At 33.8% G+C, this 26,304-nt stretch overlaps 1 protein-coding gene and 1 long non-coding RNA gene across 2 annotated transcripts in view; one reads left to right on the top strand and one right to left on the bottom strand.

Moving 5' to 3' along the window:
* The window catches only part of LOC127699220 (uncharacterized), a 107,231-nt gene that overhangs the window by 48,035 nt on the left and 32,892 nt on the right, over nucleotides 1-26,304 (bottom strand). The window lies entirely within an intron of this gene.
* LOC127699208 (xanthine dehydrogenase/oxidase-like) overlaps nucleotides 1-26,304 on the top strand; it is a 73,598-nt gene that overhangs the window by 8,372 nt on the left and 38,922 nt on the right. Inside the window, exons 2-12 of the mRNA XM_052202977.1 lie at nucleotides 4,168-4,225; nucleotides 7,354-7,450; nucleotides 8,932-9,040; nucleotides 10,593-10,719; nucleotides 11,349-11,410; nucleotides 22,573-22,644; nucleotides 23,124-23,198; nucleotides 23,410-23,548; nucleotides 24,041-24,208; nucleotides 25,128-25,204; nucleotides 25,848-25,941. Coding sequence (XP_052058937.1) covers nucleotides 4,168-4,225; nucleotides 7,354-7,450; nucleotides 8,932-9,040; nucleotides 10,593-10,719; nucleotides 11,349-11,410; nucleotides 22,573-22,644; nucleotides 23,124-23,198; nucleotides 23,410-23,548; nucleotides 24,041-24,208; nucleotides 25,128-25,204; nucleotides 25,848-25,941 — 1,078 coding nt within the window. The remainder of the gene's footprint in view (nucleotides 1-4,167; nucleotides 4,226-7,353; nucleotides 7,451-8,931; nucleotides 9,041-10,592; nucleotides 10,720-11,348; nucleotides 11,411-22,572; nucleotides 22,645-23,123; nucleotides 23,199-23,409; nucleotides 23,549-24,040; nucleotides 24,209-25,127; nucleotides 25,205-25,847; nucleotides 25,942-26,304) is intronic.

The following is a 26,304-nucleotide window of genomic DNA, read 5'->3' on the forward strand; positions in this document are numbered from 1 at the left end:
AAGTAATTAATTCCACTATTTTCGAAGGCCTTATTTGAACAATTTATGCCCCTTTACAAATGGAAAAATTGCTGAATTTTTCGTTTCTGTTATCTCACTTAAGTTTGCTTCAACCAAATGTTATGAAACTTATACACAATACTTATTATAACAAAACTCAAATCAAGTGCAAATTTAGGTAGCGTCACTTTTACCGTTCTTCAGTTATGTTTCTTTATAATTTCATATGATATGTATAAAGCAGGGCATCATCTGTGTCCCATGGACACATTCCCCATTTATTTTAGTTCTTTTCTTTTGGTTGAAATAAAACAAAATGAAGTAAGTATCAGCATTTCTGTGACTTCAATGTTATTGACTATAGTAACTGTTTATGACGTTTTTTCCCCTGGTAAATATAATCACTGTTTTATAAGATAAGTCAATAATCATGGGTGTTTACTTAATAATAAATAATGTATCCACAATTATATTTTAAGAAGTGAAACATCATTTAATTTCAATAATAACCATATTTTAAATTTTCATTTTTTTTGTATTCTGTGTAGATAAGTTTTCATTTAAGTTGGGCGAGTTGGTAAACCAGTGTTGGGCGAGTTTGTAAACCAGTGTGGGGCGATATTTTCATAAGTTGGGGCGAGTTGGTAAACAAGAGTGGGTTGATTTTTGAAAAGGCGGGGCGAGTTGGTGAAAAAAGGGGGCGATTTGCCAGTGGGGCGAGTTGTCTTGCTTCCAGAAAGTCTTGTAACTAAGCAAGAATATTTTCATTTTCATTCTTGTAAATGGCTATCACTGAAGGCATATGCAATATATTTAAATTTATCTTTGCAAACAATATGGTTTTCTATTTTTCTAACTCAAGTTAGTACACGTAGTTGTTTATTGATATTATTCAAAATGACATGTATATGACATGAAAGATGAAAGATTGTAGGGTCACTCAGCATGGCATATGGTGAATTTTCATTTCCATAATTTTATTTAATAAGTTATTTTGCTGTCTTATTCCAAAGTCGAGAATTTCTCATTTTCATAGCAAACTGTTCACATGCAAATATTTTAATTTTGGTCATGATATTGCTTTGTTTTTACATCTACTTTTTCCCTGATAATCTACATGTATGTATGTTACTTCCAAAAAGTTAGATGAGGTCCAAAATAAAGGTGGGCAGATTATTTATCTTCACTAAGACCAGGGCCAGAATATTTATTTTCATTTCATCCTCAAATTGACATAAAAACTGCCCCTCCTCAACCCCCCAACCTTTGAGAATAAAATTTTCACTACCTAAAGTAATTTAAATTGTGTGATACACAAAAAACTTAAACTAATAGAGAAGTCCAAAATGAGGTCTAGAATATATAATCTTCTTATTTTTATATCTACTAATATGAAGAAAATATTAGCACAACAATCAAAAGGTGGATCCAAGGTCCTAGGGGTCTTATTGTGAGGTTTTTATTATTGCAAATAATGCGACTGGGTGAATAATGCAATGATAAGAAACCGCAATCTGATATCTGATACACATGTCTGTACGCAATTTTCCTGAAATCGCAAAAATTAATCTCGCATTTTTTTCCATTCTTAAAAAAAAATGCAATAATAAATGCATTAAATAATTTCTGAATTTACAGTAGTTTGATAGGAACTGCTCAAAGATATTTTTATATAGTTGCATTACTATCAGTACATCTCAGTTTGACAATCATTTTGATGCACTGACCGGCCCTCTATGTCATGGTCAAGCAACTCTGAAATAACTAGAAATAATGCTGACTATCAGATTGTCTTTTTCTGGGTTTTTTTTGCAGACAGGTGAGGCATATCTCTGTGTCAACAGTTTATCTTAGATTTCCTACTTAAAATTGAAACAAATATAAAAAGGCTTTAGATGTTACAGTGTTCTAGCTAAAATCTGATGGCAGAAAGATGCAGTCCATTGAAAAGGGAACCTATTTGTAGTAATCCATTGTTTAAAGATTTAGTTCATTGACAAATAAAATAAGTCCTTTTTATATCTGTTTTCAAAAACGCATCATAACTTCCTTCTTAAAGATCTAGATATAAATGATTGGAGGGATTTATAAGCCTTGAATACAAGACAAGTTCCTCTTCTCTAATGATTAATATGATATGCACATCAATTTCTTGTGTTATTTGATAACCATCTGGATTTTTGTCAAGTATGTCTAAGACTAAAGTGAAAGTTTTAATCATTATGTGTAATATATGTCATATTCTTCCTCATGGCACTTCATGGGATTTAATCCATCGTATTAAAATTCTTGATTCAGAAAATAATTCTCGACAACCATTTAAACTGTATTTTATTATAATATTTTAAAAACAGTGTAATTCAGTTCCTGATAAAGTTAACCTTCGGCAGTTTGTATGCAAATTGTGTAAATTTTATTATAGGTAAATTTCATTATAAAGGGAATTAACTCCACATTAGTTGTTTTAATTGACAGATTTCTCCTCAACATTAAGGTTCAGTTTGTGGTTAAAATTTCGATAGACATCAATAACTTTGTGGAACCTTCTTGGAATTTTAACTTGTACAGAAACTTGTTTATGACATAAAGACAGTATCCAATTTTTTTCATCAATATTAATAGAAATATAGCAAATATCTATCTTGCTTTAATTGTTCAATATCAAACCAGTTAAAACACAAGAATTAACATCAAAAAGATCTATTAATGACAGGAGACAATTGGCTTATACATTCACAAAGAAATGAGTAAATCTCAGCTGTCTGCTATCTAACTAACCCTTGATAACAGTGCTTTGTGACAGGTTATTTAATTATTAATTAATGCTTGTTTATACAGTACCGGTAATTACTGATCTTGTAAGTTTGATCACCGGAAAAGTTTTTTTCAGGTAAAAAGTCCATTGACTACCAGTCAGAAATTCTTTTCTATATTAAGACGGAAATGAGGTCAGACTCTGAAACAGTGATATTCTTGACTCACATGTACATGTACACTTACAATGCGACAGCTAACGTGAAACAAAAAATATAAAAGAACAAATAGAGTACTGTAAGAAATTGTCTACAACATTAGAAATGATAGGAAAATGTCTATACCAGTTATCATACCATGCTGTAGATTCGTTTATTTTCGTGGGTACCAATTATCGTGGATTGAGGAAAACTTGATTTTTTTAGTGGATATTTAATTTCATGGCTTTGGCAAAGAATGTGTCGAGATATATTTAGACAGCTTTAAGAGTCAAGAATGTGTCAAGACATGTTCAGACATTTTTAAGAATGTCAAGAAAATGTCAAGAATTGGTCGAGACTAATCAAGACACTTATCAGGTGATAAAGAAAGTTTCGAGAAATTTTTAGACAATGTTAATACTGTCAAGACATATGTCAAGACAAATCAAGAACTTCATTATACAAATTCAGACGTTAATTTGTCAAGAATTTTTAAAAATATTTCAGACAAAGAAAGAATGTCGAGTAAAAATTCATGCAAATTCAGACAAAAAATGGTCTTTTCAGATTTTTAGACTTTTGTAGTGTAGTTTATCGCTATTTTACGAAATTTTCCTTTGATCTTGCTGACTGATAATTTCCTTTCTCAGCGGAGTCGAGTGATATGAAAAATTATTGCTAGAAACTTAGGGGGCAGGTGGCGTTGTCAATGAAATTGACATGAAATTGACAACGTCGTCATAGGTAAAATAGCGATAAACAGATTATCATTGGTCATCTCAACTCGATTGCTTTTCTCACTTTCGCCGTACAGGCTCAAGCGAGAAAATCAATCTCGTTGAGATGATCAGCGATAATCTATAAATATCAGAAAATTTTGGCATGAGTAAAATGTTTACTAAGGCCTAATTCACTCCAAATACAGACAATGTCGGTTGTGAATAAATAAAAACAGGGACTTTTTTTTTAATCATCTTTTTTCATGTCACTTTTTCTATTTATATTAAATTGGAGATTGGAGTCTTAGATGGGCATAGCCATTGTTTTTCTATTATATCTTTCAATGTTATTATGAAGGGTTACAGTCTCATTGGGTTATACCCCTCTTCTTCTTTTATGATAGAACCGTAGAAATATCTGATTATCGTTTTTCAAAAATTGTTTTTCCATCCATGTTTTAACAGAACATTACAGATTTACATTTTTATTACAGGTACAAGATCCTGATCCTGATCCAGGTTATACATTACTGTACTACCTCAGAAAGAAATGTATCCTTTCAAACAAATATACATTAAAGCTCTGTAGTTTTTGGGATAAAGATTGCATGACATTCTATCAAAACCTTCATTGTACAGTACTGATTTGATTTCTATATCTTCCACCATGGCCCCGAAGGGTGACTTGGGAATAGAAATATGGTTATTAATGTCTTCTTCAGACCGGCAGTAAAACTCTTGCCGAAGTGGGGCATCTGTTTGGCTGTGCTGGATGTACAAGTTTGAAGTCGTGTATGGTCAGAAAGAGGACGTTAAATTGATGATATGTTATACTTAAATATTCAAGATTCAATATAATGTGTATTTAAATTAGCATACTTGTCAAGAAAACTTTTTTTTATTAATAAATTACATAAGTATTGTATGGCGTATGAATCTGTTATAAAATAGGTTCAACTGCAAATGTGAGGAGACATTATCAAGCTTACCTGCGTCTAGTGTAAGAACTGTCTTAGAGAGGGGAAAAGACCTGCGTAAATGAACTATAAACAGATTATCGGGTTTTCTACATATTGATATCGAAAAAAAATGAAACAATGGGAAGCTTTTGTGATTGTTCACTGCGTTCACTTGCCGAAAAAAACAAAACGTTCACATTGTGGCTCAAGGCTGATATTTTACGATATCAATATCCATATGTAGAAAAAACTGATAACCTATATATATATTAGTGATGTACAAATTGTTCATGGCTTTTGTAAGATTATTGATATCAATATTTATTATAGATTAGATTATTTTAACCTACTTTTTATAAACTGAATGATCATGCATATATTTATCATTTGTGTTTGTCTAATAAAAATGTAAACACATACATTCATATAAATAAGAAGATGTGGTATGAGCGCCAATGAGACAACTCTCCATCAAAGTCATAATGTGTAAAAAGTAAACCACTATAGGTCAAAGTATGGCCTTCAACACGGAGCCTTGGCTCACACCAAACAGCAAGCTATAAAGGTCCCTAAAATGACTAGTGTAAAACAATTCAAACAGGAAAACCAACGACATAATGCCTGTCAAATAAAAATATATGCACATTATTACATGGTTGTCTCAATTTTTATTGTCCAGCATCAATAAAGTCATGAAGGTGTTACCTAGGCAAGCTGTGTTGGTAGTCACAGCAATTTGTTCAAGTTTGTGATTTTGTCAGTTTAAGAAGAACCACTAATTAGGAGATAACTGTATTGCATTTTATGCTTGGCTTTCGTAAAACGTTGATTTACGGAGGCCAAGCTTAAAATACAATACAGCTATTTACATTCTAATGCCACATATTAAAATAAATTCCATTTAATAAATATTTGGCTAAAAAAATGCCATAATGAAAAAGTCTGCGAAACTGTTGCATCGTCTTTGGTATCTAAACAATAGGACGTCATATGTATAGTCCCGATGTCTAACATAAACACTAGACATATTTATGCTATTCGTATGCTTCTGAATTGTTTCAATATTGATAAAAAGTTTATTTTGTTTATTTTTTTGAGAAATTACATACCAAAAAAAATTCGGAATTCAAAATGGTGGCTTTCTTAGTTACGGACTGGTAGAACGTGGAATTTAACTCTTCAAAAAATTTGTCAACGTCCAATTAAATCATCGTTACAACTGAATTGCATCATAGAATGGTATGTTCATGCTATTTGTATGCAGTTGAAGTAGCATTTGAACATTTCATTACTATGGAGATAATTGAGGCATCTCCCTGTTAGTCATGGTTTATTGATGTTGAAACTTAGTTTAAATCTTAAAGTCTCCAAATTGGGTCAGTTTGAGGGAAATCACTAATAGTGTGTAGTTGTATCATCATTAATGCATCTCATATCTATGAAGATTATTTAAACCAGGATCCTTAGTCATAGTCTATTGACTTAAGCATAGTTTACATGTTGTGATTAGGTCAGTTTAAGGTGAACCACTAATGGCAGATCAACGATATTTGAAATGTAACTGTATTAGTATTAGCATGTCTCATTCCAATGGAGATTGCATGGCCCTTTCCCTTCATTATTTGTTCATTGACTTTTGGATATTACTAGTTTTCATGTTTAAATTTGTGATAAGGTCAGCTTAAAGGGAACCACTTATGATAAGTTCATGATATTTGATATGCCGTTTCACAGATACTATTTGGCACCAACTCTCCAGTCATGGCTCATTGACTTTGGATGTTTAGCATAGTTATCACGTTTAATTATTGCAATTTTCTATCAAAATAACACAATATAGAGACATATATCTCTGTCAACAATTTATATTCTTTTATCATTCATATTCAAAATTTAAGAGAAAAGAAAAAGCTTATTTGAATTTTTTGTTCACAGTATGAGATCAATCCATGTGTATATCTGATAAACTCTGAACACTGCCTTAAGATTTGTAAAAATTCTGTCCAGATATAATTTTATTGTTGTTGCCTGTTTTTACATGTTTAAAAAAGAACTTAAAGTCAAATAAAATTTCATGATTTAAAAAAAAGTTGATTATGTGTTATATACTTGAATGGCTGTAAAACAAGTGTCAGAACATGAACTTTTTAAAAAAAAGAAAATCCTTTATGTTATCAAAATCTTCACAAATGTACCAATATTAATTTGACTTCCCAGGAACTAATTCGCTGATATTTTCCCATATGCAGTGACCATCTATTCATTCATAAATATGAAAACAAATGTCATGGCTTTTTCAATTCACTTATTTGTCATGTTATCCACATGCTTAGTGTTTATTGTTTATCAATGTCGCGATCCGGTAAACTTCGTCAACAAACTCGAAAGTTAATTAGCTTGTGATCAACAATCACTGAATGAAATATTATTTGGCTATAATACGTTATAAATTTGTAATAAATGTTATAAACGTGCATACAAGACTTAGTTCAGTATAAATGCATGCATTGCAATAATTTCGATAACATTAAAATTTCAAGAAACTCGTTTCATATGACTTTAACTATACTTTGTCATTTAAAATCTCACTGATTTCACATATGTGGACAGTAAATTTATATTTAAACATGATAAACAAAAAATTTAGTTCAATTTAATATATCATGTAAACTTTGAAAAAAATTAGCTGTTGTCCTTCTAATATCCTTAACAGTAAAATAGTATGTTTGACCGGGACAAAGCTTGGTTGTGGAGAAGGGGGGTGTGGTGCATGTACTGTCATGATATCAAAATATCTACCTGACACAAAAACTGTCAAGTAAGTGTTAACTGTGAAATAGTATGTCTGATGGGGACAAAGCTTGGTTGTGGAGAAGGAGGGTGTGGTGCATGTACTGTCATGATATAAAAATATCTTCCTGACACAAAAACTGTCAAGTAAGTGTAAACAGTGTAATAGTATGTTCGACAGGGACAAAGCTTGGTTGTGGAGAAGGAGGGTGTGGTGCATGTACTGTCATGATATCAAAATATTTTCCTGACACCAAAACTGTCAAGTAAGTATAGTACTATGTCTGACGGGAACAAAGCTTGGTTGTGGAGAAGGAGGATGTGGTGCATGTACAGTCATGATATCAAATACCTACATGAAACAAAAACTGTCAAGTAAGTGTTAACTGTGTTATAGTATGTTCGACAGGGACAAAGCTTGGTTGTGGAGAAGGAGGGTGTGGTGCATGTACTGTCATGATATCAAAATATTTTCCTGACACCAAAACTGTCAAGTAAGTATAGTACTATGTCTGACGGGAACAAAGCTTGGTTGTGGAGAAGGAGGATGTGGTGCATGTACAGTCATGATATCAAATACCTACATGAAACAAAAACTGTCAAGTAAGTGTTAACTGTGTAATAGTATGTTTGACTGGGACAAAGCTTGGTTGTGGAGAAGGAGGATGTGGTTCATGTACTGTCATGATATCAAATATCTACAGGAAACAAAAACTATCAAGTAAGTGTTAACTGTGTAATAGTATGTCTGACAGGGACAAAGCTTGGTTGTGGAGAAGGAGGGTGTGGTGCATGTACTGTCATGATATCAAAATATCTTCCTGACACAAAAGCTGTCAAGTTAGTGTAATAGTATGTCTGACCGGAACAAAGCTTGGTTGTGGAGGAGGGTGTGGTGCATGTACTGTCATGATATCAAAATATTTTTCCGACACAAAAACTGTAAAGTAAGGGTTAACTGTGATGTTTTGTTGTATGTACTATCTTAGTCCTTATTGTAAATTCCGGTACTTTTAAAATTTGATTGCTTAAATTTCCAAATTTCCAAATGGTATCCCACTTTGTATTGTAACACATTTATACAGGTGAAAAATTAGCAATAACAGTAAGTGTATTTTTGTCCGTCAAATATATTTGGTTAAACAAAGAAACAAATATCCACGAAAATGTTAATATTTATCAATTCTTGAAACTTGGCACTTACAAAAAATAAATGAATCCATAATATTGCATATTTAGATTTAGAATAATTGCATGAAAATAGATTTACGAATTTTAGAGAGAATGTTTAAATTTATTTCATAGAGGAAGTTTTAAAAAAAAGTTTAATAATATATCCAAATGGATTTTTCATACTTACAAAAACATATATTGAAACTACTTTGCTTGAAAATTAGCTCACAACCCTAGCTTTAGGAGACCGTTTCTAGGAAGATAAGATGGTTAGACATAATTTAAAAAGTAATTAAAACTGACTGCTTAAAGAATATATTGACCTTTTATTTGTAGACATTTTTCTGCCAATGCTTGCCTTATACCACTATGTTCTCTACTTGGAATGGCAGTCACTACCGTGGAAGGAATTGGCAGCATACAGAATGGACTACACCCAGTACAGGTAAGTAACGTCACAAGAAACTAGCAAGGGTCAGAGGTTACCACTTTATGTTCTCTACATGGAATGGCAGTCACTACAGTGGAAGGAATTGGTAGCATACAGAATGGACTTCACGCAGTACAGGTAAATAACGTCACAAGAAACTAACAAGAGTCAGAGGTTACCACTTTATGTTCTCTACATGGAATGGCAGTCACTACCGTGGAAGGAATTGGCAGCATACAGAATGGACTTCACGCAGTACAGGTAAGTAGCGTCTCAAGAAACAAGCAAGGGTCAGGGGTTACCACTTTATGTTCACTACATAGGATGGCAGTCACCACCGTGGAAGGAATGGGCAGCATACAGAATGGACTTCACCCAGTACAGGTAAATAGCGTCTCAAGAAACTAGCAACGGTCAGAGGTTACCACTTTATGTTCTCTACATGGAATGGCAGTCACTACCGTGGAAGGAATTGGCAGCATACAGAATGGACTTTACGCAGTACAGGTAAGTAGCGTCTCAAGAAACTAGCAAGGGTCAGGGGTTACCACTTTATGTTCACTACATAGGATGGCAGTCACCACCGTGGAAGGAATGGGCAGCATACAGAATAGACTTCACCCAGTACAGGTAAGTAGCGTCTCAAGAAACTAGCCAGGGCCAGGGGTTACCACTTTATACCCAGTACTGTTGATTCAGTGTATACATGGGTACCAATGTTGGTTGATATTGTGGGTAAAGGGAAACCACAAATATGAATGTTCAACGAAGTATAAATTTTCTATAGGCTTCTATATAAGCTTTTTCAAAACAAGGAAATCAAATATGCACAACAATTGGTACCCATACAAAAAAAAAGAAGAATCCACAGTATCTTGAATGACTGCTATCACTATGTATTGAGTGATCTATATATGTACAGATATTTAATGTCATAAAATATGTAATCAATTGGATTTTCATTTTTTTATAAACTTATCCAGTAAGTTTGAAAAAACATGTAGGTTAAATTTTAATGATGTGCAAGAACCTCGGTCAAAATAATCTGAACAGGCCCATATATAACATTTTGACCTCATAATTGATAATTAATATCTATTGATATAATGTCTTTTTCTGTAATCTTTTGTTTTACCCTTTATTTTCATAGGAGAGAATAGCCAAGTCACATGGTTCACAGTGTGGGTTCTGTAATCTAGGTATTGTCATGACAACCGTTTACTTTTTATTTTCATAGGAGAGAATAGCCAAGTCACATGGTTCACAGTGTGGGTTCTGTACTCCAGGTATTGTCATGTTTAACCTTTGTTTTATAGGAGAGAATAGCCAAGATACATGGTTCACAGTGTGGGTTCTGTACTCCAGGTATTGTCATGACAACTGTTTAACCTTTGTTTTATAGGAGAGAATAGCCAAGTCACATGGGTCACAGTGTGGGTTCTGTACTCCAGGTATTGTCATGTTTAACCTTTGTTTTATAGGAGAGAATAGCCAAGTCACATGGATCACAGTGTGGGTTCTGTACTCCAGGTATTGTCATGTCAACTGTTCAACCTTTGTTTTATAGGAGAGAATAGCCAAGTCACATGGATCACAGTGTGGGTTCTGTACTCCAGGTATTGTCATGTCCATGTACACACTGCTGAGAAATAATCCACAACCTACTGGAGCAGAAATGGAAAATGCATTTGAAGGTAAACTTTGTATTTGAAATACTTAATAGAATAACTAACTGCAGAATTCAAATATAGAAAAATATTCGACAAGTGACCAAACAACACATTAGTTCAGGAAAGCGCGTGATTTAATTATCAGTGTTTTTCGGTCATGACTTGAATATTTTTTCGATATTTGAATTCTTTGATTAGTTATTCTTATTGTTACATTGACAATTGACTTTTTAATGAAATTAAAGTAGAAAATGTAAGGAACTATATCTTTTCCTACGCATTCATATTTGCTTTGAAGTGACGTCATCGAACAACGTCTTGACAACATCTATTGTTGTATGACGTCAGAGGAGTGAAATAACCAAGTTTATTTTACATGTGAAACTATTGGTTTTTATTTCACTGGGTAATCACGATTATTTATTGCAACCAATGTAATAAATTATTTTTTATCAATTCCATGTAGAAAATGAAAAGTAAAATGGGTTCTCCTAGTCTTGTTTTCATGATATTTTACTGAAAAGAAGCAATATCTGTTAAATTATCTCCCCCCTACTTTTTGCTGAAGTCATATCCTCTGATAGAATCAAAAACATTTTTAACACTGGGAACACTGCGATAAACTCTATAGATGTTATAATGTTTATATACAGGAAATTTATGTAGATGTACTGGCTACAGACCAATACTGGAAGGATTTAAATCATTTACAAAGGTAGGGTTTGCTGCTGAAAATATTTATATCTTATTATATCAATTTGAATAATAGGGTTGTTCTAGTAGTAATGTTACAAATAAGGGTAAGGGTTAAGGATGATAAGTATATTTATGTAAAGCCATGATTATTCTTTTCTTATTATCCAGACTGCACTTTCTCTGTTTTACTTTGCTCGCGGTCGCGGCCGTTAAAGTCTGGATAACTTATGGTGTGACTGAGATTGTATATACGAACACTGTGATATTTCAGGTATCGTGTCCGAATTATATTATTATTGTATTGATTTATTGTTATATTTATTCGGAATGATAAGATATATAGAGTTCGTCTCACTGTTTGTCCAAAGGGGGGTCCCGACATGTTCCCAGCTTTATTTATCCCCGGGTTATCATTGTCACGCTTTCTCACCTTTATCGTATATTTATATAAGGGTTATATATTGTAATTGGGCATATCCTTTGTTAATGCACAGCTTCCATCGTCCTCTTTTCCTTTTATTCCCTAGACTTCTTCTTCGTTTACTGGAGGCCGCCATTTATTTACCTTGTGTGCGCACGTGTTTGCCGTGGGAATAGAAGACGAAACACGACCTATAACCCTATGGGCAATCAACCAATCAAATACCATAGAATTGCCCACTGATACCACAGGGATGTGGGTTGTGGGCACTAAGCATAAAAAAGGCATCTTTCGTCTGCTCTTGTTCTAAGGTTGCAACCCTATACCAGGGACCATAGTTCTTTTACCCTGTAAACTATACCAGAGCATACCACCCGAAAATGTTTCAACATCGCCACCAGATTATTCTGAGTAGGTTGCCCCGTATTTATATAGACTGTCCTCAGTGTGACCTAGAGTATTTTATTATGTATAGACTGCATTTACAACCAAAATACCAAATACTATGATTGACGCTTGACGTTCCAAGGGGGGGGGGGGGGGGGTCCCTGTTAACCGTTTTATGCTCTGGGGATTATTATATTTGTATGAAATATCACTTATAGTTGTATATTAAATTGATAAAGAGTTGATTTTGACTCTGTTATTATTTGAATGTGTTTTACATAAAACCAGTGCCTTTACAACCCATGCTACCAATGGTTGAAGACCAGTAATTTTGACTACAATACCAGTAGTAAGAACTTTCAGCCTTATACCAAGGTTGTCCTATAATAATATTAATTTTGTTTTATAACAGTTTGAGGTCTACAGACCCGAACCGTAACATTTGGTGGCAGCGGTGGGATCTGTGAAAATTAAAACCATACCTCAGTGAGAGACTGTGTGAACTTAACCTTATGATATAATTTAAGGACCAAGTTAAATTTTATTTTTGTAGTATACTTACCAAGTTTAATAAATAATTATAAATTGTATAATTAAAAACTGAAAATGAATCACGGTGAGGGGGTCAGAAGATGAAATTGAAAGTAGGAGTATTTCTCCACTTAGTGGAAGTTCAAGAGCTACCACACCTGAGATACTTTCACCTTCTCAAGTCAAATTTCAAGGGGATCGTCTTTACCAGAAATCTCAGTTCAATGAAATTAAAATACAAGTTGACAAAATAACCCAGGGTTCGCAAAAACCTGGGTTTTATGATAATTGCCCAGCCCAGTGGGAAATACTGGGAAAACCAAGGTTTTACTGGGTTTTACCGGGTAATACTGGGCAATACTGGGTAATATAAAATACTGGCCTGAATTTTAAAGAGGATTCAGTGATCAAACACGACTGCAATACATTTAAGATATTTATAAACATATTTTGATTGATAGATAAGTGTACTTGTTAGACAGGCTTATAATACAAGTGTATACATTTGAGAAAGTATTATTCTAGCAACTCTGAGACACATTAGACAAATATTAATGGAAAAAGCCTTTCTCAATAATTCTAAAAATCTATTAAATCACCCTTCTGTCTAGATTGGTCAAACTGTTAACATAAAGCTAAAGAATTCCTTTTTTTTTCTTCAAATATATATAACTAATATAAGAATTAACAATTACATGTAAGACACATTATTTTTAAATAATTTATATGTACATCACTAATTAATAAGTGTTTATTCAGATTAGCATTAGCGTTTGGATGATTGAAACAATGCATGAAAATTAACAAGGTATCCTAAAATGTGCAAATCTTGTATTCTGCCTACATAGAATTAGTGGAGAAGAGTATGAAATTGAATTTTCAATCTTATAGAAATGACTCTCAACGGTTATCTGTATAAAATGTATATATTTAGGTATAATACTATGAAACTACAACAAGTCTTTACTATTTTGTGTTGAAATAAGCTTAAAAAAATCATATTGCCAAGTATTACCCGTTTCTGGGGGTATTGCCCAGCACGGGAAAACCCGGGTTTTCCCACCTGCGTTTTCCCGGGCGTCTAATACTATTTGCTACCGAGATGGGTATTGATCTTTCAAAGTCCTTTGTCCAAGATTATGACACATAATCCGTGTAAAACACTTATGCTTAAATTTATAACAAAGTTCAGAATAATAAAATAAATGCAAAACAAGAATATACATTAAAACAACTGAATTCATAAAATGTTGTTTAAAAACTAATTTCATTGCACAGTCCAAATTGTCCGGTCATATATTCCCGCGGCCCTTGAAGACACGACCCGGGTCTTATTGTTCATCTGAAATTGTTCCGAAAGTTTCTTCTGTGGTTGTTGCGTCCTCTGTAACGATAGTTTTGGTTTGAATAGTTATCTTCTCTTGAATGTTTCCGAAAATTGTCCAATTCGTCTTCTAGTTTGGTGATTCGATCCCGCATATGTTCTTTATCGCGTTGTAGATTGAATTGCTTATCGATTGCTTCACATCTTTGATCGTACAGCCCAAAATTAAATTCTTCAAGGTTATTAATGCGTTCACGTAGTTTTTCCATTTTTTTGGTCATCTGCGTTTTGTTTTTGAAGTTTTTCTAGATTGCTAACAACACTGGTATGTTTTTGATTTTTATTCTTTCAATTTCTTTTCATAGTGTACACTTTTAATTTTGAATTTAACTCTCTCGGAATTCACTCGGTCGTGCCTGAGTCTTACGTTATCTATGAATTCCTTGTTATATTCTAAGGTTGGAAAGAAGACCATCAGTTCTATGGTATTAAGTTCCGCACAAGGAAACATTGACATAGCTTTCTGTTCTTTGAATTTTCTCATTCTTTCTGCGTCACGACGTAACTTGGATTTCGATTAAACCTTAACAACTTTCACGTTCGGTTGTCTGTGAAAATTACACATTCTGGCGTAATGTCCAAAACTTCTGCACTTATAGCAAAATGACGTTTTTGCTATACATTGTCTAAAATGAAATTGATTGTTCACAGTCTTTCCACAAAACTTGCATAGGTAGTTGTCCATATGTTGAAAATTTCTTGTCTGAAAGGTAGTTCCATGATCAGACATCTGGTTTCTCCAGTCTCGGCCAAAATTTCTGGTTCTCCGCGTATCCATTTTTCTGTTTGCTGGGGGATCAGCTTCACAGGTAGAACAAGGTATCCGATAGATGCGTTGCCCGAGTCCTCCACCAGTTATAGCCGGGTAAAATGGCGTTCCGGCTAAATGAAAATCATACTAGGGCCTTTGTACCTATTACAATACCTACGCAAGTACCACACATTGTGAGCAAACCAGCTGCCTCGTACAACCCTCACCAGAGTAACTCAAATGTCAATATCGGCTACACCAAACCATTCACATATGATAGCAAGTCAGATTGGGTTGATCATAGGGTTCATTTCGACAAGGTTTCTAAACTTAACAACTGGCCAGATGAAATAAAAGTATTAAACTTATTTCTTGCATGCAATGGGCTGCTTTAGCCACAGTATGACATATAGATACTAATAACCCACCAAGTTACAATGAGCTAATGCAAACTCTAATTAAGAGGTTCTCCCCTCCTAACCAGTCTGAAATGTATATGACCCAAATTTATGCTAGAATTAGGAGGAGGTGAGTCTTTACCAGAATTAGCCCAAGATATTAAAAGACTTGTACGCCTGGCTAATCCAACAGCCCCACTAGATGTTCAAGATAACCTAGCATACAGAGCATTCCGAAATCACTTAATGACCAAGAGCTTGAATGGGTAATTGTCCAGACAAGCACTGATACCATTGATGAGGCACTACACCTTGCCCTCAAATATGAGGCCTAGCATTTAAGCCGAAAGAGGACCTCTATTAGATATCAGACCAATGAACAAAATACTAAAACCTCATTTACCAGGGATCAGGATGACCAATCTAACCTTTGTTATTACTGCCATAAACCTGGTCATATTGCCAAAAAGTGCAGAAAGAGGCTTTTTGACAAGAAAAATGTTCTAAATGATGTACAAAACCAAAATAAAACACAAAGGCAACCACTTGGGGACCAGGAAAACTAATTGGAGCTGAAAGTAAGGGTCAACTTTTAGCTGTAGGGAAAGAAAATAACCCTAGACCCATATTATTTCAACTTAAACAAGATAATAATGAAGGATTATTTTTTTAATTTGTCAATTCATAACTAAAATGTTAATTGTTTAATGGATACTGGTTCCTCAATAAGTGTCTTAAACACTCCTATATACAATAAGTTTTTACAAAAAGTAAAAGTACATTTGATGCCATATAATGTAACTTACGAATAGCAAATGGCAGTCATGTGGTACTATTAGGTGTCCTATCCTTACCAATTAAATTAGGGGATCAGATTGTACAGCAAGAGATGATTATTGCAGATATTCAAATACCAGCTGTTCTGGGCTATGACTTTATGGTGAAAAATAAATGTGTAATTGACATTGACAAATGTACCTTAAAATTAAACAATCAGACCATTGTTTGCGAATTAGAAAGTCAAATACCAAGTTTATTCAGAATTACAATTGGTCAGAAGGTCACCATACCTCCTTGTAGTAAAATGATTGTTAAAGCCATCATTACTGAGGGTGCAACTGACAAGGCAAACCAATTGATTGATTCAACAGCTGGGTTATTACAAGATGGGGACATTCTTGTGGCCAAAGCTTTGTACAAGGGGGAACAAAGTGAGCTACCTATAAGGGTGATAAACCTGTCCGATAGTTCACAAACATAAACCAAAAACAGTTGGGCAGCCAATTCTGAGCTGTTTCCAGAACAGAACATCATGAATGATACAACCCATGATTAATCTGAGGGAATACCACAATTTAAGGAGATTTTTGATAGGTGTACGAATCTTTTGACACCTGAACAAACCGGTACTCTGAGAGATCTTCTTCACAAAAACCAAAAAGCTTTCTCCATGTCCAAGTATGATATAGGTCTTACTGATATTGTTCAGCATAAAATAAATACTTATGTCTTCTCCTGTGAAGCAAGCTCCTCGGCGATAACCCATCGCTCAAAGGAAGGAGGTTGAGGTCGAAATTCATAAAATGTTGGATAATGATATTATACGACCAAGTCAGTCATCTTACAGTAGTCCTCTTGTAATAGTTAGGAAAGCAGACTCATCTATTAGAGCCTGTTGTGATTTTCGCAGAGTCAATTAAGATAGTGTAAAAGATTCATACCCCTTGCGTAGACTAGACGATTCCTTCGATGCTTTAAGGGGTAACGCATTGTTTAGTTTGCTAGATTTGGTCAGCGGTTATTACCAAGTGGTCATGAATCCTCAAGATGCTCCGAAAACTGCTTTTTTACATCTCAGGGGCTATTTGAGTTCAAAAGAATGCCTTTTGGCCTGTGTAATGCAGGGGCAACTTTTGAGAGAGTGATGGAAGGACAGGACTCCAATGGGAGATTTGTATCGTTTACCTTGACGATATAATCGTGTTTTCAAAATCTTTTGAGGAGCATATTACCAGACTACAGACTGTTTTTGATGGACTATATACTGCTGGCTTAAAAATAGCCCCCAAAAAGTGTGATCTTTACCAGAAACAAGTTACCTTTTTAGGATATGTCGTTAGCAGCGGAGGTATTTCCCCTGACTCGTCAAAGGTTGATGTCATAAAGGAATGGCCAACCCCTACCAATATATAAGAAGTCAGAATTTTCTAATGTACCTGTTCCTATTAAAGAAAATTTATAAGAGATTTTTCCAAAATTGCTAGCCCTTTACATAGGTTGACCCAGAAAAATGTTCTTTTTCAGTGGACCTCTGAATGTGCCGAAGCATTTTTAATTTCAAAAGATGCTTTGACAACTAGCCCCATACTTATATATCGTACTTTAGATAAGGAATTTATACTGGATACAGATGCCAGCGGTACTGGAAGTGGAGCTGTTCTTTCCCAAATCGGTGATGATGGCAAAGAACATGTAGTTGCCTATTACAGTAAATCGTTTAGCAAACCTGAAAGGAATTATTGTGTGACTAGATGGGAGTTACTGGCCATAATAATTGCAATAAAACAGTTTCAACATTATTTATACTGTGTACATTTCTGTGTTAGAACAGACCATGGAGCATTGACATGGATCACAAATTTTAAAAACCCTGAGGAGGTGGCTAGATATTTTGGGCACATATAATTATACTTATACTATAAAATATAGAGCAGGACTTAAACATGGAAATGCTGATGGTTTATCTAGGAGACCATGCAGTATATCCTGTACCCACTGTGAAAAACAGGAAAACCAAAATCTGGCTGAGGAGAAATCCAGTAGTCCTGAAATAAGAGCCATGAGTGCTGATAACCAAGACCAATAAGATTCAAATCCTATTGCTACCAATTGGGTAAAGGGAAATCAAGAAATGAGTTGATGGAGTCTCAAATGCAAGACGATATCATAAAAATCATTAGGCAATGGAAAGAAAATCTTAACATTAAACCACAATGGCAGGATATATCTCACCTTAGCAAAATACATAAGCCATACTGGGCCCAATGGGACAGGCTAGTTGTAGTGGAGGGAATTTTATATCACAAATGGATAAATACCATTACCAATACACAAAGTCTACAGTATATTTTACCCCGTACCTTTAGACGTGAAGTTTTAAAACTGCTACATGACGACACTTTAGCTGGGCACATGGGTATTAAACGGACCACTGCTCGTGTGCATCATAGATTTTATTGGGTGGACTACCGAACTTTTGTAGATAAATATTGTATAAGGTGTATAGAATGCCAAAAACGTAATGGACCAACCAAGGGTACCAGGGCGTCAATGAAAACCTATGTTGTGGGAGAGACAATGGACAGAGTCGCAATTGATATATAAGGACCTATACCACAAACTTACAATGGCAATAAATACTTGATGGTCATTACAGACTATTTTACTCGCTTTGCCGAAGCATATGCAATACCAAATATAAATGCTTCTTCTGTGGCTGCAAAAATGGTGACAGAATTTATATGCCGTTACGGAGTACCCACACAAATCCATACTGATCAAGGTTCCAAGTTCACCTCAGATTTATTTTTACAGTTGTGTAAACTTTGACATATCCACAAAACCAGAAACAGCCCCTTTCATCCCCAAAGTTCTAGTCTAGTTGAAAGATTGAATGGTACAATTGAAGATATGCTGAGCAAAGTAGTCTCCAAAAACCAAAGAGACTGGAATAAATATGTGCCTTTATTAATGCTGGCTTATAGATCAGCCCCCCCCCCCCCCCAATGAAACCCCAAATAACATGATGTTTGGTCGTGAAGTTCATATGCCCATTGATTTGATTTATGTTGTTCACTCCCCTGATAGTAAACTATCGAGACCAGAATATATAGACCAATTGACCAGTTGTATGGACAAAGTGCATAATGTAGTTAGGGATAGATTGGTGCATGCAGCTGCTCTACAGAAACGCAGATATGATCTCACCAGTAAAAATTATCATTCTAAAGTGGGGGACGGAGTCATGTTAAGGGACTCCAAGAAATATAAAGGAAGAAGTCCTAAGTTTCAGTTCAAATGGGAAGGACCCTTTACTGCAATTTAACAAGTTTCAGATATTTTATACCAAATTCAAGAAGGACCAAAGTCTTAGACAAACATTATTCATGTCAACCGACTTAAACCATATAAAGGTTATTTAAAAAGGTGGTACCAACCTCCTGGTGAATCAGCCCTAAATACCAGGAGACACCCAAAAGGACAGGACTGATGAATAACGGACAGGACTGATGAATAACGGACCGACCATGACGAATAATTATTTTTACTGTAGTGTTATTACAATGTTTAGCATAAATATGATGTCGTGTTTTTATATCTTAAAATGTGATGTCATAAAAATATATGGCATATGTAATCTTGAATAATGACCAAAACAAAATAAAGTCTTGTTGTATATATAATTTTATTTACAAATATAATGTGTGCAAGTGTTGCCTTCTTCTTTATCAGTATAAACAGGGCGAGACAAATACCTGTTCAATGATATTGCTATAGCAATTGAATGCATATTGCATCTGGAAAATTTTTAAAAGGTACATGTATATATTATCGAGATATATAAACATATGAATGTATCTACACATGAAAGGGTATATACTAATAAATATATGAATGTATCTACACATGAAAGTGTATATATATTAATTTCTGCAAGTGTATATATTAATAAATATATGAATGTATCTACACATGAAAGTGAATATATTAATTTCTGTAAGTGTATATATTAATAAATATATGAGTGTATATATTAATTTCTATCACATGACTAGTGATATTATTTATGAGTACCATACCAATAATTAAAGTATTCGCAAATTATTCATGGGGCACCATCCTCCTTCCTTAAGCACCCTTTAGCTAAAACTCTTCAAGAACAGATCAATTTATGTAGGAGAACCCGCGCCTCTCGCTACCAAAGGAGGCTAATACCTATTGAGACCAGCCGTATTATGAAGAATTAACGATGCTATCTACCTGACGGAACAGTTTTAGAACTTCGTGACATTTGGACTTCCAACACCACTGAGGAATAGGTATAATTTAGGGTAGGTAGGATTTTGTAGGTAGCATTTTCTTATTATTTTTTAGTTCGAGGCGAACTCTTCCCGTGGGTGGGGGTAGTGTTACAAATAAGGGTAAGGGTTAAGGATGATCAGTATATTTATGTAAAACCATGATTATTCTTTTCTTATTATCCAGACTACCTTTCTCTGTTTTACTTTGCTCGCGGTTGCGGCCGTTAAAGTCTGGATAATTGATTGTGTGACTGAGATTGTATGTACGAACACTGTTATATTTCAGGTATCGTGTCCGATTTGTATTATTATTTTATGTATTTATTGTTATATTTATTGGAAATGATAAGATATATAGTGCTCGTCTCACTGTTTGTACAAAGGGTGGTCCCGACATCTTCCCAGCTTTATTTCTCCTCGGGTTATCATTGTCACGCTTTCTCATCTTTATCGTATATTTATATAAGGATTATATATTGTAATTGGGCATATCCTTTGTTAATGCAAAGCTTCCATAGTCTTCTTTTCCTATTATTCCCTAGACTTTTCCCTCGTTTACTGGAGGCCGCTATTTATTCACCTTGTGTGAGCATGTGCTTGCCGTGGGAATAGAAGACGAAACACGACCTATAACCCTGTGGTCAATCAACCAATCCAATACAATAGAATTGCCCACTGATACCATGGTGATGTGGTTGTGGGCACTAAGTATAGAAAGGGCATCTTTCATCTGCTCTTGTTCTAAGGTTGCGACCATATACCAAGGACCATAGTTCTTTTACCCTGTAAACTATACCAGAGCATACCACCCGCAACTGTTTCAACATCGCCAACAGATTATTCTGAGTAGGTTTCCCCGTATTTATATAGACTGTTCTGTGACCTAGATTATTTTACTACGTCTAGACTGCATTTACAACCGAAATACCAAATACTATGATTGACGCTTGACGTTCCAAAGGGGGTCCCTGTACCGTTTTATGCTCTGGGGATTATTATATTTGTATGAAATATCTCTTATAGCTGTATATTAAATTGATAAAGAGTTGATTTTGACTCTGTTATAATTTGAATGTGTTTTACATGAAACCAGTGCCTTTACAAGCCATGCTACCAATGGTTGAAGACCAGTAATTTTTACTACAATACCAGTAGTAAGAAATTTCAGCCTAATACCAAGGTTGACCCATAATAATATTAATTTTGTTATATAACAGTTTGAGGTCTACAGACCTGAACCGTAACAGTAAACACTTGAGGTATGGGGCTCTTTTTATGCCCCTACTGGTTGTCATTTGAGGCATTAAGGTTAACCTCAGTTCCTCCGTAAGTCCTTTAGTTTGTCCGTATAGAAATTGGTTTCCATTCTCTAACTATAGTTTGCCTTTACAAAATGTCATGAAAATTATACACAATGCTTACCACCAAACACAGCCCAAGTGTAAATGTGGGTAGCGTCACTTCACAGTTTTTAATTTATGTCCCTTTATACTGAATTTGCCATTTCCGCACTCTAACTTTAGTTTTCCTCAACCAAATGTTATGAAACTTATACACAAAATACTTATTACTAGGAAACACAGATCAAAATTGAATTCGGGTTTCATCATTTCCATTTTTCTAGAGTTATTTCCCTTTATAAACGGAGAAATTGCTAAATTTGCCATTCCTGCATATAGTTTCAAAGAAAAGCAAAGGTCAATAGGTTTAAATTAGTATTAAAATTCTTGCATATTTATGAGTAAAATTTAAAGAATTGTGCCAACTGAAAACTCTGATTTTTTTTTTTGCCAAACAAATGAATTTTGACAACAGTATTGTCAAAAATGTCATATTTGGACATTAAAAATAGTATAACTTGTGCACAGATTTTTAATAAGTTAAAGTATTGATTCTTTTAAGGCTTAAAGAACACATGTCATACGTTCTTTATAGGACTTTGGTATAAACAAATTAGTTGAAGGACCGAAATGATGGTACTTTCACCGTATAAAAGGGTTGAGAAATCAATTATTTTCAGTGGCATGATGTACATCCTTATTACAACGACCTCTCCTGAAATAAAATTTTGATGAACCTCAAGAAGGATTTTCCTGCTGCACAAGGTGTATAGATCCATATGAAAATAGAGTTCATATTGCAAGCATATTCAAAAAGTTTTTTTTTAAAACAGAACTCGAGTTAATTGTTAAGATTGTTTATATAGAAAATGTTTTTTTTATTAAAAGGAGTTTTGCCAGATGGGAGAAAATTGTTGTAAAAATACAGGAAAATGTGCTAATGGTGTTATAGAAAATGGAGTAAGTATAACTTGTATAAAGTTTCTATTTATAATTTTTCGTCACATATTTCTGCAATGCTACAGATATACACCTTATAGTTTGAAAATTAATACATTCCTATATGTGGCAGTTACCAGTACACTGTAGTCCCTTTTTGCATTTGACAAAACACAAAGCTAAAAAACAACCTTTTCTTTACACCAAAGTAGAAGTGAGGCCTTCAACCCAGAGCAAAAGGTCACATTTGATTGCAAGTTCAAGACAGCCTGTACACATATTTATTATTGGGATTTATGAAGAATAGACAAAAATGTGATATTTATTATTGCGATTTCACAAAAATATGCATACAGATATATGTATAAGATATCAGAATGCAAGTTATTATTGCGATACCCTCCCAGTCGCATAAACCTCTCCATAATTTATGAATTAGTCCACCGCCAACTGTTTCAACCAGATGCTATAATAAAATAAAATTATTTTTGTTATTGCAGACAGAGAATGGACAGACAAGTGAATATCTACCATTAAATTCAACACAGGATCCTATTTTCCCTCCAGAATTACGGGTAAATTTCTGATATTAGATTATACCCAAAATTGTATCTTTCCTCTTGAATAAAGTAATAAAAGACAATCAAATCTCATTTCAGCTCACCAAATTTTTTTTATATATAACAGACAATCCTGCAGTTGTCAGAGTATTGTCAAAAAATGTATTTTTGTGAAACTTTTCGTCAGTCAATTTGTTGTTTATTTTTGTTTATTTTTTATCTTCAGACTGACCAATTTGATGTAGAAAATATTTACTTCAAAGGAGAGAAGGTAGAATGGTACAGACCAACAACACTTAAACAACTACTAGACTTAAAAGCTAAACACCCTCAATCCAAACTTGTCATAGGAAATACAGAAGTTGGTATGTTCACTATCAATGTGTATTTAAACTTAGAAAAATTTCACAGAGAATTTTTTACTTATCCTTATCGATTTAATCCTTTTGTGTAAACCAGTAGTATAAAAAAGGAGATGGTAGGTTTATATTAATTTGACAGCAAGCCAACAACACACAAACAAAAGATCAAATCTACTTGTTACAAATATTGCAAATTTCAGATCCCATCTAACCTCAGAATGATATGGAAACAAAATTCTAGAAGTATCTATTTAAAAATGTTAGACATGTTTTAGCAAGCAGGGTCAACGTGTGCTCCTTGATCTTTTTGAAAAGCACAAAAATAATGACAAAAAGTTATGTTTGCATCTCAATGACTTTATAATTGTGAATAAAGCATCAGTAGGGGTTAACCCATCAGTAAATTACAGTATCAGTTTGTTTTCAAAGCAAAAGCCGCATGCGCTATAAGGATTTCTGTTTTCCTCTTTCTGAAAATGTATTGTTTTTGTACAGGATTAGAAGTAAAGTTGAAGAATATGAATTACCCAGTAATAATTTCCTGTACTCACATAGCAGAACTCAACCAAATTACACGACTAGATAATGGGGTCAAGTTTGGGTCATCTGTAACTTTAAGTGATATAGAGAATACCTTAAAGATACTAATAGAGGAGTTGCCAGGTAAATGGGGTCAAGATTTATAGATAGGGGTAAGGTTTGGGTCATACTGTAAAATCTGAAATTTTGAATGTATTTTTCAAATAAAAATAAAACATCACAACAATTCTGAAATAAAAGTATGTTATCGAGAATATATCTTCGACATTGGTAGAAGAAAAGGAATGAGGGGTTCAAGGTTGTATTTTGATATCAAGTTTGAGTCATCCGTATAAACATTGATAGATATCGAATACATTCTAAAGGCATAAAAATAAATACATGTATTATTAACCAATTTGTAAGATTTTTTTTTCACTGATAAAGTAATAAAAAATTTGACTGGTAAAAAAGGATATGAAAAGGAAATATGTGCTTACAATATAGTATAATCCTTTCTTTTCTATTACAAGTAAAAAGTATGATATTGCTTTACTTACTCCATTCGTATTTCTGTAATTTGACTGACAGAAAGTAGTGGAAACCAAATAGCACAAATTAAATCATCTAAAAAGTTAGATAACTAAAATACTGAACTCCAAGGAAAATTCATATTGGAAAGTTCCTTATTAAATGGCAAAATCAAAAGCTCGAACACATCAAATGAATGGAAAACAACTGTCATATTCCTGACTTGGTACAGGCATTTCCTTATGTGGAAAATATAGGATTAAACCTGGTTTTGTAGCTAGCTAAACCTCTCACTTGTATGACAGTCGCATAAAATTCCATTATATTGACAACAATGTGTGAACAAAAACAAACAGACATAATAGGTAAAAATGTCAAAAATAAGGGTACAGCAGTCAACATTGTGATATATTCTTAATCACATAAAAACAAACAAATATGTCAACAAAGAAAAAATAAGTTAATTTGTCATTCATATTCTAAAGGGTTCTGAAGATGTGTAAAAACATGTTTTGTTTTCATTTCATTATAGATTACCAGACCAGAGTTTTCAAAGCTATTGTTGAAATATTACGATGGTTTGCTGGACACCAAATCAGGAATGTGGCTGTAAGTTTGACAGATAAATGTAGTAAAAAAAATTTCTGCTTATGTCAGTTTGATAGGAACTACTTGTGATAGATCAATGATGATATTTTCTATAAAGTTGCATTACTATATTAGTGCATATCAGTTTGACGACTATTTCGAGGCTCTGCTCCCAAGTCATGGTCCAGTGACTTTCAATTAATTTACAATTTTTAAAGTTAAGTTTTCTGCTTAAGTTAGTTTTGATAGGAACTACTTAGGATAAACAATATTTTCTATAAAGTTGCATCACTATCAGTACATTTTAGTTTGACGATAGTTTTGATGTGTTACCCACTATCTTATGGTCCAGCAACTTCGCTTTGAATTAATTAGTAATGTTGCTACCCATCAGATTGTCTTTTTCTGAATTTCCTGCTGACAGTCAAGACATATCTCCATGTCAACAGTTTATTCTACAGTCTATACCATATTTTGATGTCATAAGTCCATGAGATCTTTAAAGAAATGCACTTACAATAAAATTATTCATTATCTGTATTGAATTGATAAGGTCTTATTTGTATTTTTGTTTGTGAAAATTTTATACAAAAAAAAGAGTTATAGATTTGACTGATTTATGCAAATACTCTGATGGTGAAAAGTTAACCCTGATATCTTTTAGGCTGTTGGAGGGAACATAATCACAGCTAGTCCTATATCAGATTTAAACCCACTTTTTCTTGCTGCTGGTGCTTTCCTCGAGGTTGAATCTGCAGGTAACCAGTTTTTATAAAATCATTAACATTCTAAAACATGATAGGGACTAAACAATGTTTTATCTTATACCCAATTTTTGGTTTTGGATTATATAAATAGACTATCTTTTTGTACAAATTTAAAATCTAATTTTTAACCGGATTTTCGAAGGAAATATCGGTTATTGATTAGGGGATGTAAGGAGGGAGGGTGGCTGCCAAAAAGTGTCCATTCAATAACATGCAAACGCTTTGAAGAAATTTTTTCAAATTTAGATATGTTGTTACCTGTGACTTAATGAAGGTCAAGTTCATAGCTTTTCTCCTTGTTGAGTAATCGTCCTTTTAAATATCCAAAAGTGGTATTTATAATGTGATTTGAGT

This window comes from Mytilus californianus, unplaced genomic scaffold (assembly GCF_021869535.1).
Source record: "Mytilus californianus isolate M0D057914Y unplaced genomic scaffold, xbMytCali1.0.p SCAF_4, whole genome shotgun sequence".
In the NCBI taxonomy this organism is placed as follows: domain Eukaryota; kingdom Metazoa; phylum Mollusca; class Bivalvia; order Mytilida; family Mytilidae; genus Mytilus; species Mytilus californianus.